Source organism: Engystomops pustulosus, chromosome 5 (genome assembly GCF_040894005.1).
Source record: "Engystomops pustulosus chromosome 5, aEngPut4.maternal, whole genome shotgun sequence".
Lineage (NCBI taxonomy): Eukaryota > Metazoa > Chordata > Amphibia > Anura > Leptodactylidae > Engystomops > Engystomops pustulosus.
The window spans coordinates 48,099,450-48,115,917 of NC_092415.1; the positions used below are offsets into that span (position 1 = coordinate 48,099,450).

Consider the following 16,468-nt stretch of genomic DNA (forward strand, 5'->3'; position numbering starts at 1 on the left):
TACATAAGGCATACTTGGGGAAGGGGGGGGGGGGCTTTATCGAATGAATCCATAGGGTGTGAGGGGGGCTTATACAAAATAACCATGAGGAGGCTGTTTAGTATGATGAACTAGGGAGTATTTTAAGACAGGAGACTCTTTTAGTTTGTGAATTTTGAATGCTGCCATATGAGTTCACTGCAACCTAGAGCCGACCCTGTACGGCAGTGTGCATGTCGCCCAAGTTTTTAAAAGCTCCACCTCCCAGTACAACCTATTAATAAGGGAGACCCACGTGTCCATATTATTGTCCCCTCAGTATAACATTACTGCTCTGCCGCTCTTCCTCATCACAGACTTCCTGGAATTGAGTATTCTCCCTGGTCATGGACCTACGGCCACTGGTGACACTACAAGGGGCCCTTTTGTTCCCAAATCACCAAACACAAACTGTACATGTAATAGATTAACAGGTTTACACAGAACTGTCTGTTCAGCGCGTCTACAGGTGCCAAGTTTTTTTATTCTGGCCGTTACCTAACACTTTCTTTAGAAAAAAAAAATGTGTGGACGAGCTGGGAATTTCTGAGGCCAGAGTCCAGAAGAAATCCATCTGCATTTACTGTTCTAATAATAATTAGCTGTGAGAAGTCGCTCTATAAAATGACCTCATGTGTCCTGTGCCTGTAGCAGTGGCTTTCTAGGTAGACAGCGACATGGCAGTGCTACAATCATTATTAATGATCCGGAGGGAACAAGAGAGAACACAAGTTTAAGGCATAAAGAAAATCAAGTACAAGTATGGCCCGTTCCACACTTGCGAATGTGATGCGATGACACCGGGAGTGAACTCAGCATGTCAGTTCACTCCCGTGGTGCAGCGTTCGGGCCGTGCGTTCCCGGCAGCTTGCGTTGCGAGTGTGATGCGAGTTCATCGCATCACACTCGCAAGTGTGGAACGGGCCTAAGACTGTCTAGTCGTACTCTGCAACTCCTAATTGGCTTTGTTTGGCCAGAAAACTTTGGCAAAATCAGGTCAGCACAATTTTTGGTGCACAGACTATTTTGATGTAAGGCCAAGTCCCCTTTTAATAAACCACATCCTTTTGTCGAACTAGTCGTAGAAGAGGCAGAAAACTGTCTAAAACCCTTTATAAATGAGGCGCAGACCATTACGATCGGATTCTGTCGTCGACAGATTAATAAATCTCCCCTCAGCGCACATTGTCTTGGCCTCCATGGATTACAATGGCGGCTGTGATCTTGCAGCAAATTGTCCAGCCAGACTACGGCACAACACAAAGTAGCGTTCAGTATAACTTCAGTATAACTTTAAAAGGAACCTGTCAGCAGCAAACCATCAGCACCATTACCTTCTACAGCATCTTATAGAGACTGCAGCATTTTACCCCACCAAACTAGACATTTCTAGATTTCTGTTATGTGAAATCCCACCCTTTTTATCAATAAAAAATTGCCCTCAAAACTAATGATAACGAGAAGTCACTTATAAAAAGGACACCTGTCATCGGGAACTCTTTCTGGCTCCCCCATGTCTCCATAGATAAAGGTGTGCACATGGCCAGAGAGTTTTTTTTTAATGGTAAAACTGCCTTTTTCCGAAATGAATAGAAGTTAGATCAAACTTTACCTTTCTGTGTCCCTAGTCCCCTGGGAGTGGCCAGTGATGAGCCCTCCCCCCACCGGGAAACGCTCTGTAGTGCACCAATTTCAAATTTTAAACAACTCCCATGTCCAAAACGATGCTTCCCCCCTCTGGGTGTCATACATGTCTGCCCTGCTCCTCCCTGGTCACTCCCATGGGAATAAGGACAGAGCTCCCTAGGTAAACGGTCATCTAACTTATATATTTTTTTTGAAAAAAGTTATACTATAAAAAAACCCTTTGGCAATATGTACACTAGTCTCTATGGGGATATGGGGGAGCCATAAAAAGAGCTCCTGATGACAGGTTCCCTTCAAAGGCTGAATGGGGAGTGTCTTCAGTTCTGTAGCACCAGTGCTTCTAGGGTCATATTAAAGTAGAACAATCTCATCTTTGAGATCACATCAGGCTTTGGTTCTGTGATCTACAGAACCACAAGTTACAGCCATTTAACCCCTTAAGGACGCAGGGTTTTTCCGCTCATTTTCGCTCTCCAACTTCAAAAATCCATAACTTTTTCATTTTTACGTGTACAGACCTGTGTGAGGGCTTATTTTGTGCGTAACAAATTTTACTTTCCCGTAATCTTATTTATTTTAACATGCCATGTACTGCGAAGCTGAAAAAAAATTCCAAATGTGGAAAAATTGAAAAAAAAATTCACGTGCGTCACGTTCTTGTGGGCTCAGTTTTTCCGACTTTGACTGTGCACTCAAAATAACACCTCAGCTTTATTCTTTGGTTCGGTGCGATTGCGGTGATACCAAATTTTTATAGGTTTTATTGTGTTTTATTACATTTAAAAAAATTAAACGAATGTGTACAAAAAAGAAAAAAAATTTTTTGCCATCTTCTGACGCTAATAACTTTTTCATACTTTGGTGCACGGAGATGTGTGAGGTGTAATTTTTTGCAAAATGAGGCGACGTTTTCATTGCTACCATTTTGAGGTCTGTGCGATATTTTGATCATTTTTTATTTCATTTTTTTATGTGATGTAAAAAGGTGTAAAAGTAGCATTTCGGACATTTGGGCGCCATTTCCCGCCTCGGAGGTCACCGCTGTCCGTAACCGTTTTTATATTTTGATAGATCGGGCATTTTGGCACGCGGCGATACCTAATGTGTCTGTGATATTTACTGTTTATTATGTTTTATATCAGTTCTAGGGATAAGGGGGGTGATTTGAATTTTAATATTTTATTAATTTTTTTTATTTTTTAGACTTTTTTTTCCTTTTTTTCCCCACTATTTCTTAGACCATCTAGGGTACATTAACCCTATATGGTCAGATCGCTCCTACCATATACTGCAATACTTCTGTATTGCAATATATGGTATTTTTGCAGGTCATTCATTACAATGAGCCACTGGCTCATTGTAACGAATCTGCAGAAGCCATGTAGCCTCGTGTCAAAAGAAGACCCGAGGCTACCATGGCAACTGATCGCCGCCCCACCGATGACGTTCGGGGGCGCGGCGATCGTAAAAAAGATGGCGGCGCCCGTGTGCCGCCGTCTTTTAAACGCTGCCGACGACTTTGCCGGCGGCAATGACAGGGTTAATAGCCGCGATCGGTGCAAGCACCGACAGCGGTTATTAGCGGTGGGGGTTTTGTGCAAAATGCAAAAACCCCCACCTTTGTATGAAGAGGACTTAGCCCGTGAGCCCTCTTCATACACTCCTTATACCTCTGCGCCGTAGAGCTACGGCGCAGAGCGTTAAGGGGTTAAAGAAATAGTAGAACATTTGAGCAGTAGATAAAGATCCAGTTCCTACCCATTTCTTTAACTGCATGTATCTCAGGTTCTGTAACTCACAGAATGCGATAAAATTTCTCTGTAACATGACATCAAAGCAAATTTGTAGCTACTATAGAACCAAAAATAGGTGTCTGACATGATACTACACTTTCAGTCTCTAAACCTGGACTCATCTCAGTTAATACATGACTCTTTTCTGCTCATTAGCATAGGACTTTGGTGGAGATGTTTTTTGTAAACAGGTGAGATTTTACATCAAAAAGGTAATGATAGAAATTACATTTCTATCATTATAATGCAGATAGTTTAGTGGGGTAAAAATCAACTTTTAATCTGTATGGTAATAAGCAGCATAAAATCAACGATTTCCTTAAAGGGCTATTCCCACAAAGACAACGTTTCTTATATGTACTCAGGATAGCAAAATAATAAATTCTCTAATTCACTGTTATCAACAAAAATGCAGCATTTCACAGACGTAAGTCCAACCTATCTATCAGTCCTGCTGCACACAATTTCAGTTACCCCTAGACACGACCCTGTAACTCGGTCACCATCTTGGATTTCTGTGTGAGATTGTGCAGCTGCCTGTAGCCTCACCCCCTGTAGTCCGGACTCCGAGCTCACACTGACATTCACTTCCTGCCAGCAACACATCATGAGGAAAGAGAAGATGCAAGCTACAAACTCCAGGCAGATAAGTGATTCAGGGGAAGGGGGAGGCAGGCACATATCTGTGAGAACAGAGATGTAGCAGAGCTGACAGTGTAAAAGTCTGTCAGCCTCGGTCTGTCATGCCTCTGTGTAATATTCATCTCATCATCTCTGATCTGTCTCATCTATGTGTGTGGTAGTTCGTCAAAAGCCAGATGAAAGTGTGTACACACCTGTATCCTGATAATCTAACCACATTGTCACCCCACGGAACTAGACGGATCATAATGGGGTTTATTTATCAAGGGTCTCGCGGTCACATTTCCGTTGGCGACGGCTTTCATGCGACAGAAATGGGGGGGGGGGGGGCGGCGGGCCAATACGACTGAGTCGGACAGAGCGCGGGATTTAACTTCAAAATTGTGTCGCAAGCCATGCACTTGCACCAGGAAGAAGGTGAAGTCCAGCGGACATGAGCGTGGAGCGACACATGCAGGATATCTATGTAAGTGAATCGCGGCACAGTGCATTCTCGTCGGACACTCCGGATCGGGGAACGCTCAGGACCGGTTAAGTAAATGCTCCCCAATGTGTCTGCTTAGAGAGTCCTTACCTACACCCTGGAATTTTGCACTGAGCCGTCTAGGGAACCATAGGAGCTAAAACAGCAATAAAACTGGGTAACATTGCAAAGTAAGGGGTTAAAATTATCTTTATTGTGTAACCATCACTAGGGGATTGAGATGTGAGAATTTTCTTTTTTGGGAAAACCCCTTTAAAAAAGGTATTTTCCAGGAATGAAAACCCCCCTGACGACCAGGCCAAAGGTAAAAAGATCTCTGAGTCTTTAGCACTGCTGGAACGTCACACGTTCTACACCTCAAGACTGGAAGACGATTGCTATGCTGGAACTGGAGGAGTCACTGTGCAATCACTGCACGCTGATCATAGGCACATGCACTCAAAATACATGGCCCATTGGCAAAACCTCACATGCAAAAGAGAGAGCGATGGCACTACAATGAGGGGCATCACTCATAACTTGACCTCCTCTCGTTTAAGCAGAGACTTGTCTTCCCAGCAGTGAACAACTATTGTTAAGCTACTGCTGGTTTATATCCAGCGTAGTAATTATACCAAGAGCCATCGATCTCAAAGCAATCACATTAAAAATAAGCACTAGACGACCAAGAAAGCAATTTTTTTATTTATGGACAAAAAAAAAAAATTTTAACATCAAATTTTTTTTACAAAATGAATACACCATGGTTATAAGAATGGGTTTATCCACCCATGATCCAAATAAAACAAAACACTGAACAATACAAATTCTATAAAAATACCTTGAAATCACCATTTACCCTTAATTTACAGCAAAACTTACAATATAAGATTTAACATCTGATATTACATCTTATTTATGTATGGAAATTGTGAGGCTTCTTACAGATGGTCAGTAGTAAAATATAGTCACAAGTCTTTGTCCCTGATCTCAAGCTAGAGTCACAGTCTTTTTTCATAGTTTGCTTCCGTCTTCACTGTATATATGTTTTATACCATGCTAAATACTTTGTATAAAGACGCAGCAAGCTGCTTATTTGAATATTGCTGGGCAACATTTAAAGGAAATCTACCACTCAGACACAGGTCAGCCCGTTGTCCTGGACTCCTGAAACACCTTTAACAAACAAACAAAAAAAAAAAACAGTTTAGGACAAGTGTATTTAGTTTAAATCTTGTCTACCTAAGTGGTAGATTTCCGTTAAGTTCAGTGGAGCTCATTGTAGCCTATGGGGAACCGGAGGCAGTAGCACTGCATCCCCCTCTGGCCTCCGCTGAGCAGTCAGGGAGTTCACCAATGGTAAAACTGTCCATAATAGGAAAGTGACATCAGTGGGGAAACCTAACACTTCCTCCTGTATTGGGGGGTGGTGGTGGGAGGGACAGGGTGACATACTCCCCATTGTAATGGTATGTGAGGAATTCTCCCAATGTACGATTACAATGGATGACTGCACCGTGATGCGAATGCAACCTCCGTTAGGGTGGACCTCCAGGCTCATGAACAAAGTATTCTTTTTTCTTGACATCATTTTTTTCCGGTGTATTTTGGAGCAGAAGCACAAGTCATTTTTAAGCAGTCTTCTCTTCACAAACATTTATGTACGATCTGCATTTATACCAGTTATGGATGTGGATCCAACATTTCTTACTGACAGACTTCCCAATGCATAGCTCTGCAGAAGTGCAGCTCTATAGAGAGACAGGCATCACAGTCCACAATACAGAGGGACCCCAATGTGTGGGTCCCAGAGTTGTAACCTGTAACTATAACAACTAATACTCTATGGATACAGAATGTCAGAAATATCGGAGATGAGAAAAGCCACTTGTCGGACAGATCAGTTTTAATTAGATGAAAACAAAATGAACACAGGAAGGGCTGTTTTGTTTTATACATTCTTCATGGGACAAAATTAGAAAAATAAATGTCTGCTTTCTTTAAAAACATGTCTGAGGAAATCTGAATACCTTTAAAGCACATCTATTACCAGGATAAAAGACTGTATGTAAATGAGCCTGAGGGGCTCCATAGGTGTTAATGGAGCCCCTCAGGCTCATTTGCCTACAATCTTTCATCCTGGTGGTAAAATGTCCAGGATGTCCTGTGTAGTTGCAGGAAGGTGCTCTGCAATTTACACACATATATACAGTTATATAAAATGATCTACAGAACTGGATATCATTTTAGAAGTTATTATGTGGTGAAAGATGTAACCGGGAATAAAACATATTTCAAGCTCAATGAACATTTCACTTTCAGAATAACATTTGCCATCATGTTGGTTATAATGAAACATTATCTTACAGATGTGTCAGGATGACAACGTGGGTTTAAGATAGAATATAAAAACTATTTTCTTAATAAACGTTTTCCCTCAAATACCCTTAAAAGACATCCACACGACCATAGCAGCGCATCGCCAGGCTTTACCGTACCATGTACATTCATCATTTTCGGATTAAGTCCCCAAAATACACAGTCATAGTCTTCAACTTTTTGTTTAGGAAATTCTGTTCTATTTCAACCTGTCCACCGGGGCCAGCGAGAGACGCCACCTGAAAGAAGCAAAAGTCATGAATTATTACTGCAACTTTCCACACAGATGATGAGAAAGACGATCGGAGCCATTTCCATAGGCAGCAAGAAACTTCTCCCCTCCATAATGTACCAGCCATTTACCTGCCTGGCCACGCACCGGATTTACCCGTTACAGTACAAGGCGAACGCTCGTGGAAAACAATTTGTGATATGCGCATTTTTACCTTTTTATGTGAGTAGAACCTGTAATAAAAGCTTTTAAAATTTTGAAACTGTCTACACTATGTCTGGATATGTCTCTTATATACAGTGAATGGAGGAGACTGGGACAGAAGTAAAAATTTTGCAGTTTCTTATCTGAATGGTGCCTTATTCCCGAAAGTGATCTCTTGTGTTTTGGAGTGGTGTACAAATAAGGAGGAATCGTACAGTGATCGATGGTGGAATTATGAGCTCCGGTCATTGAAAAAATTGTTTCTGCTGGACTACTTTTAGGAAAAGCTGAATACAAAATAACTGTAAAGAAACTGGGACTAAAAGGACAATGTCACCGGCAGCCTCCAGTAGGGTATGAAATATAATTTCTGGCATTCCTACTTTTATGATATATCTCACCCATTCATCAATTAAAAATTGTCCCCAAAGTAATATGCAAATGAGCTGTGAAGAGTTCCTTTTTGCCTTAGATAAATCATGTGGGCTCTATAGTACTAGAACCATTTTGGTATCATATTAAAGCTAATAATGTCATCAGGCTTGCTTCTATGTATAATAGAACTAGAGATACAGGCAGCTAAAGCAATACAGGTGGTCCTTGATTTAAGGACAACTGACTTACAGATGGACCCCTCTGCCCACTGTGACCTCTGGTGAAGCTCTCTGGATGCTTTACTTTACTCCCAGGCTGCAATGATCAGTTTATTGATGAGTTGAATGGATGGTACCAAAGATTAAGAACAAACCTAAAAAAAATATCTATCTTGTACGAAACCCGGTGACTGCCTGTAGTTGGAATATGAGCTCCAGAAAAAGGTCCCGTTCCTGCTTGTATGTCCGGTTAAGTAGCTCACCACTCCACAGTCCTGAACTTTGATATCTTTATATGATACCAAAAGCAAGGTTCTAGAGCCCAAGATGGTTCTAGTTATAATATGCCCACTTATTTAGGAAAGACTGGCTGTGGAGGGCAACCAGTAGTCAGAATCAGGAAAGATAAATGGACGTACCCTCCTCACCTATGCTTAATAATGGCTGAAGAAAAATGTACTAAACTCAGTTATGCTAAAGAGCCAGCACCTTTTTTCCTTGTATTGGAGGCCACAAGATGTCCTGGATTGTAGAGAGCTGGACCTTTTTATCACACTTATTGTCTGTTTATTTTGCATTCCCACTCTTTTCACCACTTTAAAAAAAAAAAAAAAAATGATGAAAAAAGGAGATTTCCTCCTTAATTGTTACTTCACCACCTGGTTTTAATCATTAAGAAAAATGGGCGATACAATTCCCTCAGAGTCAGATCTATTGGTATGTAATTGATTTTTCCATTCAAGACATTATTAAGATAACTACTGATGAAGGATTTGATATAACGATGACTTATGAAACTCACATGATGCCACTAACAGAAGGTAAACACAATGGCCAACAAAATACTTTAACCACAAACATTTTTCAGATTTTTACTTCCCTGCTTTGATCCCTTGCCTTTATTGGCTCTAATTCTCATCCCTCATCTCAGTCCACCAACCCTACCCATGCTCTCCCCAGGCCAAAGATTCAAGATTAACGTCTTCTGTAATTGGAGTTTCTCACTTGAAACTTTTCTCAAGCTGCACCTGTTGATTGGAATGCGCTACTCTGGACAACCACATGGATAATCAACAATCACAGTTTCGACTGTTCTCTCAAAACACACACTTACATGCACAATGGGGGTCATTTACTAAGGGCCCAGTTCGCGGTTTCCCCGACGTGTTACTCAAATATTTCCGATTTGCGCTGATTTCCCCTGAATTGCCCCGGGATTTTGGCGAACGCGATCGGATTGTGGTGCATCGGCGCTGGCATGCACGCGACGGAAATCGGGGTGGGGGGGGGGTGGGGTGGTGGGGGGGCGTGGTCGAAAGAAAACCCGACAGATTCGGAGAAAACGCCGCATTAAAAATAAATAAATAAATGTGTCGCAGAGCTTGCACTTACCTTCACTAGGAATAGGCTGGTGAACTTGAGTGCGTTCCGATGCCACCTGGTGGATGTCGGAGGAACTGCCTTAATGAATCCCGGCCGGACCCGAATCCACCGCAGAGAACGCGCTGCTGGATCGCGAATGGACCTGGTAAGTAAATCTGCTCCAATGTGTCTGTACCTGCAGACGGGCTCCTGCATCTTTATTGGTATGGCCTTATTTTATAACATTTCAATGCTTTAGAAATAAAAGTTACTATCAATATATGGATTTTATAGAATAGCATGTTCCACAAAATATAATTTCCAAAGTAAAATCTCAAGGTAAAGGTGTCCCAATACTCTGCATAGACTGTTGGTGCATGGTCTATAGCGGGGATATTCCCTGCCAGGTTCACACAGTGATCATGTATATCAGTGATCATGTAAGTCAAACACAATTCATTTTTATCTAAATTTTTTGTCATTAAAAAAGTTTTTGAAACTTTTTATGGTTATATAAAAGTGCATAAATGTATTATCCCTGCACAAAGGCAAACACAATGCATTCCCCTAGATACAAATAACAGAATCTTTGGGTCCATAACTACCACTTGTAGCAAAGTATATTTTACATTATGCTTTTTTTAATTCTGATTTCAATTCAACACTCTGCATGACTGCCCTTCTAGGCTTGTATCGCCTCTGCAGTATAACATCACAAAAGAGGAAGCGCTTGTCTTATGTTGTAAATCATTTATCCAACACTATTACTTCTCTTTTCTAGAAAACACACCCAGAACATACATATGGGATGTAAGGAATAGTGTTCTGCAAAGGGTTACTCTACCACCCAGTCTGACATTGGGGGTGAAGGGAACCAACCAGATCACTAATGGATTTGACTTTGAGCTAAACCTTTGAAGATTCGGCATTCTGTACCTTTAGCCTCTAAATGAAGGTGTGGACTTCCCAGAGGGAATTTCTAGGTGACTGCCATTTCTAGAGGATTGGCCTGTTTAAGAATGGCTGACACGTAGAAAAGCAGGTTTTTCCAACCCAGGTAGCAGAGAGGAATCATATTTGGGACAAAAGGTGAAGGCTTGAAGAGTTTGGCTGTAAGCAGAGGTCAGCACAGAGAGAAGACTAAAGCCCAGGAAAGAAGCCAAATGGAAAACAACAAAAAATCCTTTTGCAGGTTTAGGAAATATAAGGACCTCATGGCAAAGTCTGTGTGACAAAGGAGAGGTCCTCTGGTAGCCTGGGGCAGGGGCCCTCTGCCAGAACAGTGCAAGGACGGAGCACAGGGGCAGCAGCCAATTCAAACTATGAAAAACAGAACTGGACTTCCTCTTAGTTGTGTAAAAGTGCTGCAGAAATGCTGATGCCTCAAAACAGTTATTAGGCTTTATAGTTCCAGTTTTACTTTTTTGGCGTCATATCAGCCAAAATTTTTAAAATATGGCCGGAAAAGATGAAACAAATAAAGATACTAGGTAGATATCATTAGAACAAGTACAGGCGTACCCTGACACCCAACTTACAGACAGACCCCTCTGCCCACTGTGACCTCGGGTGAAACTCTCTGGATACTTTCCTTTAGGCTGCAATGATCAGCTGTAAGGCGTCTGTAATGAAGCTTTATTGCTTAAAGGGGTTATCCGGGTTTAAAAAATTTCTTATGGCCGGGCTGGGGAGGGCTATTTAAACACAATAAACATGTACTTACCTCCTCTGGTGCTGCCGATGTCCCGCGCCACGGCCGGTCTTCTCTGTGCGCCGGTTTCATTACAAGTGCGCACAGGGAGCTTCCGGACGGAAGCTCCCATGCGCACCATCTCCCAGCGCTTACAACGCTGAGAGATAGGGACGGATGGGAGGAGCCGTCCACATCGCGGTCCGGAAGCTCCCAGTGCGCGGCATCCGTGCCCCTGTAAACAAACAGGGGCACGGATCGAAGGGACCGCGGCGCCGGAGGAGGCAAGTCCATGTTTATTATGTTTAACTAGCCCACCCCAGCCATAATAAATTTTTTAAACCCGGATAACCCCTTTAATCTTGTAAGCTTGTTTCCATGATACCAAACATTTTAAAAATCTTTTGTCTGGAGCTACTGTTATAAAATATACCAATTCTGACTTCCATAAAAAATTCTACTTATAGAGGTATTCTCATCTGGGAACTCATTATTTAATTTATATATACATGCCATCAATTGTAGCAGTGATGGTGCAAAGAAACAAATAGTTTTTGTGTATGAAATGTCTGTAATGAATGCGTGAGATGGTGGGGAAACTATTTAGGTTTCTTTTTTTGTTTAACTGTATATTTATTGAAAGAATTCTATACAATGTCCAAGTAGAACCACAAGCTGTAGTCCAGAGAATAATAAAAGGGCCAACATTTGAATGTGCCTTAAATCTGTAATCACATTTAGTAGTGGCAGGTATTACATCTTATGCATACTGTTCATACAAGCTCATAATAAAAATGTCTACCTGATAACAGCTGTAAATATAACCTTCTTACAAATATACATGACAAATACACATAAGGGAAGGAGGGTTCCTATAGGGGACAAGCTTGTCATGGGGCCTGGTCTTCTCACTGTTGAACTATTGCACCCCAATAAGTATCCCTTTGGGCTCAAACCTTAGCAAAAAAGACTCCATAGTCCTTACTGCTTTCACTCCTGCCAAGAGTATAACTCTGGAAGGTGCAGTCGTCCTCTTCCAGTGCTTGCCAATCACATACCAGGCCACACGTAGGCCAAGTTTAGTGGCCGTCTTAGATAGGGGCTGCTGGGGTACAGGTAGAATAAGGGATTAAGAGGTATCGACAGGGACATTACCTCCCAAAGCATTTCCTGAACATCATCCCAGAATGTCTGAATGAGGGTATGTTGCAAGTTTCCCCAGATCCCCACATCGCCAGCATGCAAAAAAATCTGATGCAACTGAGCAGGTGTTTGGTACCAGAGATAAAATAGCTTATATTGTTTTTCCTTGTATGCAGTACAGATCGATGTTTTGGCTGCATAGTGCCATATTTGATGGCAGGTTTCCTACAATACTTTCCCATTTAGCCATATAAGTGTCCAGACCTCGTCACGTGACTTGTGATGTGACTGTTCGGGTTAATTTAGCCTACTCAACTTGCGCTCACCTTTCACTCAGGACACAAATTGAGCATAAATCACACCTCATACAGCTCCAGCCCTCCAGATATTATCCAGTGCCACCACTTATTGCATTTATACCGGGACCAATAAGTATCCCACGCTACATCCACTCTTGCTTCTCCAGCAGTCACCTTGTTACACCACTAGACATGCACACTCAGCACTCTAGCAGTCACACTTTACAAGGCTGTGAGTTCTCAGAGCATACAGGGACCAAAATTAAAGTGAAATCTTTAATACAAAAAGGGTTCATTGCGTCCAAAAAAAGATGTTGAAAACAAAAGAATTAAAAAATAAAATGACACACAATACGGCACAACAGTTATAAAATAAAGGGTGAAAAATAACAAACTTACAAATGAAAGAAATTCCTGATTCTCTGGAGGTGGGAGAAATATGGGACACCCCAGCTTGTCCGGCAGCCTCCTTGGAGTTAACCCGGTTTTCCTACATATCACACATGTTTTATACATTTACCATTCGGTTCAGGTTACAGAACCTCCCATTAATTAATTAGTTAAAATTGTTTCTCACGATTGGACAAAGTGTTAATGAGGGAGAGAGTCCCGGAATATTTAAACAGTTCTTTGTTTCAAAGTCCTGATGCAAGGAGGAGGGGGGATGACCAAGAGTCCTTTGGGGTCTGCACAGACCAGTCTTCAGATCAGAGGTTATCAGGCTGTAAAAACTCTAGAATGTCATAAAAAGCTGTCTGGACACTTCAAAAGATGCCAATTGTCATATATTTCACCAATTCTACACCCTGAATATAAGTCCTTCCATGACAATAAGCATGGGAGGCTGGGGCCTCAGGATCTGGGTCCAGAAGCACGTATAGAAGATACATATCAGAAATGAGCCCAGACGTTTGTTTGTTAGTCTTACAGAGTTATCCAAAAGGAGTGGGGTTGGAAACTGCATCGAAACCCCCAAGGGTTTAAAGGAGATGACAGATCAGCAAATAATGATATTGGGACAAGGTTGGGATGTCAAATATTTCTTGGAGGATTACGAAGGGGAGTAGTGCCTGAGTAACATGATCCACCAGGTCCGCAAAACGGTATAGGCACATTTTAGCCAAGGTTTAATGGTAGACCCCATCAGATCATGAGGAATAAGAAGTGTATATAAACTATAGCATAGGCAATTGCTGGGAGACCAAAGGAAATTTGGAAAAGCAATTGCGCCAAAGTGAAGGCTATGGGGACCAGCAGTAGTCCCTAGGGAGGGGTTATGAAATTATTTAGTTTCTAAAGGGACATCATAGCTACATTTTTTAATTATAATTTATTTTCATTTTCTACAATCGTTGTTACATTTATGGGAACTTATCTTCACATGTGTAGATTGTTTTTAAATAACATGCAATTGAAAAAACAAAGGTTTATGGTAGAGCAGTGGTGGCGAACCTATGGCACGGGTGCCAGAGGCGGCACTCAGAACCCTTTTTGTGGGCACCCAGGCCATCACCCCAGCGCACCAGACAGGACTCAAAGAATCTTCCTGCAGTTCCAAGCAACTTAAAAGATGCTGCTTTCAGTCATATTTTGATACTGACTTCGCTCCTTGGGACTGTAGGAAGAAGGAGAATGAGTAAACGATTCTCCCTCTTGAGAACGATTTTTGATGTACAGAGGGACACTGGAAAGAAGCTAAAATGATGAAAATTTTCCATCTTTCTACTGTGTTGCTGTCCTCAGGAGGCCAATATGATTGAAAGTTGTTGAACAGGGAGCAATAAGTTACTGCTTTAATTTTTGGTTGGCACCTCGCGATAAATAAGGGGGGTTTTGGGTTGAAGTTTGGGCGCTCGGCCGCTAAAAGGTTCGCCATCACTGTGGTAGAGGAATTAAATTACATGTTAATGCCCAGATGAGAATATCCATTTAAGTACGAACATGTAATGTGGTCTGTAATGTGACTTCTTGCTTAAGGAACTGGTAGTTTTTGTTACCAAATCTGAACTAGTCATGCAGCGGCTAGTTAAAATTTATAGAATGGGTTTAGTGGTAAAATTATATTTCACACTTATTGTGCAAAAATGTGCAACAATTGTTTTACATGTCCCCATCTGGATTCTTAAGATAAAATCAGGCGCAACACTGAAAAACGTGGTCGCAGTAAAGCAGCAAGAATGAGATTTCTACAATCACCTTGCATTAGTTAATTTTACTTCTTCATTCTAAAAGTGGAAAACCTGACGTCTCCTCGCTGTAAATAAGCCTTTCTCAATTATGAACTTTCCCAAATAATAATACAAAACAGAATACAGAAGTAAATATGAAGGATAAGCATTCAGACTTCCTGCCTAAAAAATCCAGAAGTTATAAAATGAGCAAAATCATATACAGTCTACAAAAACTAACGTATATTTACCACCAAATAGATTCTTAAAGGAGGAGACAAAATGTGTCGAGACTGATGAGTGCACCGTGATAAAATCAGATCATTGTAAGTGTATTCCTGTTTATAGAAGCCCAGTCCATAAAGAAACTTTATGTTATATTATCCGGCAGCAGAGGGGCATGTCCTGCTCAGTCGGCTCTTCCACCTACTCCTCCCCATGTTACATGCCTCTTCTCAGCATCTACAGCTCTGTTACATTTGCAATATCTACCCAATGTATGCATCTGATCACTTGAAAACGCTGTGATTTAATGCGATCAGATACATACATGGGGTAGACATTGCAGATGTTACATGGCCTTAGATGTGGTCATCCTGGTCCCATGACTAAGTGACAGAGCTCTGCATGACTCACTTGTGTGAATGTGTCTACTTTGGAATAAAAAGGACTTAATATTATTTACATTTTGGAGTGCTGCCCATTTTTTTGTATATTGATGGATTGAGTCAAACCTCTTAGCTTTGCAACCACTTATATGATATTTGTTGTGCTGCTTTCCTTCTCTTTACTAATATTAATAGTAAAGATGTGTGTATATGTACACACCTTTTGCCACATTTCCAGCTTCAAAAATAAAGAAAACAAAATTGTAATTTTTTGGTGAAGGAACAACAAGTGGCACATAATTGTGAAGTGGATCGAAACTTGGATATTTTTTTAAACTTTTGCAAGAAATAATAAACTGAAAAGGGGGCGTGATCCAATGTTGTCCTAAATGACCGATTATAAATTTAATCCCCCTGTGTGTAATCAAGTCTCCGTATAAATACACCTGCTCTGTGGTTAGATGCTTAGCGCACCAGGACGCACTATAACGTCCTGCTTCTGGCACCGGCTCACGAACGGAGCCGGTACCAGAAGCAGCGGCTGCCAGCTGTCTAGTACAGCTGACACCGCGCTGTAACACCCACGATCGGAGCAGACTCTGATTGCGGGTGTTAACCCCTTACACGTCGTGGTCAAGCATGACTGCAGCGTGTAAGGGTGTTTCCGCTATGGATCGGATCCCCCGTGTCGCTTACCGGGAGATCCGATCCACTTCTGGGCAGCCCCGAGGACTGCCATGTGCCCCGGAGCTGCCCGCTCTCCCTGGCAGTCAGACCCCTTCCATGCTCTGCATGCTCAGACAGTTTACACTGCTCTACAATGAAGAAGTATTGTAGAGCAGTGTATTGAACTTGAACCAGCGATCAGAGCATCGCATGCTTTTTTTACGATCTGCAAACGCACTAACTAAAAACTGCCCAAAAACGCCATGTGTGAGGAAGATGGATGGAGCCAAACACATGACCATTCTGGAAGAAAACCTGTTGGAGTCTGCAAAGGACCTGAGACTGGGAGGTAGATTTCTCTTCCAACAAGACAATGATCCCAAACATAAAGCAAATTCCATAATGGAATGGCTCACACATAAACAAACAGCTCCAGCTGTTTTCCAAGGAAGAATGGACAAGAATTTTAGTGTCTCATGATAGAGACCGGATACCCCAAGCGACTTGTAATCACAGCAAAAAGTGGCGCCACAAAGTATTAACTTAAGGGGGCCAATAATG

General features: G+C 41.8%; 1 protein-coding gene across 2 annotated transcripts in view; it reads right to left on the bottom strand.

Annotated features, from left to right (window-relative positions):
- Positions 1-5,249: 5,249 nt before the first annotated feature.
- Positions 5,250-16,468, bottom strand: part of TGS1 (trimethylguanosine synthase 1) — a 46,947-nt gene continuing 35,728 nt past the window's right edge. For both annotated transcript variants that reach the window (XM_072151893.1, XM_072151892.1), the window contains exon 15: positions 5,250-7,181. In XM_072151893.1, coding sequence (XP_072007994.1) covers positions 7,074-7,181 — 108 coding nt within the window. In that variant the 3' untranslated portion in view covers positions 5,250-7,073. The remainder of the gene's footprint in view (positions 7,182-16,468) is intronic.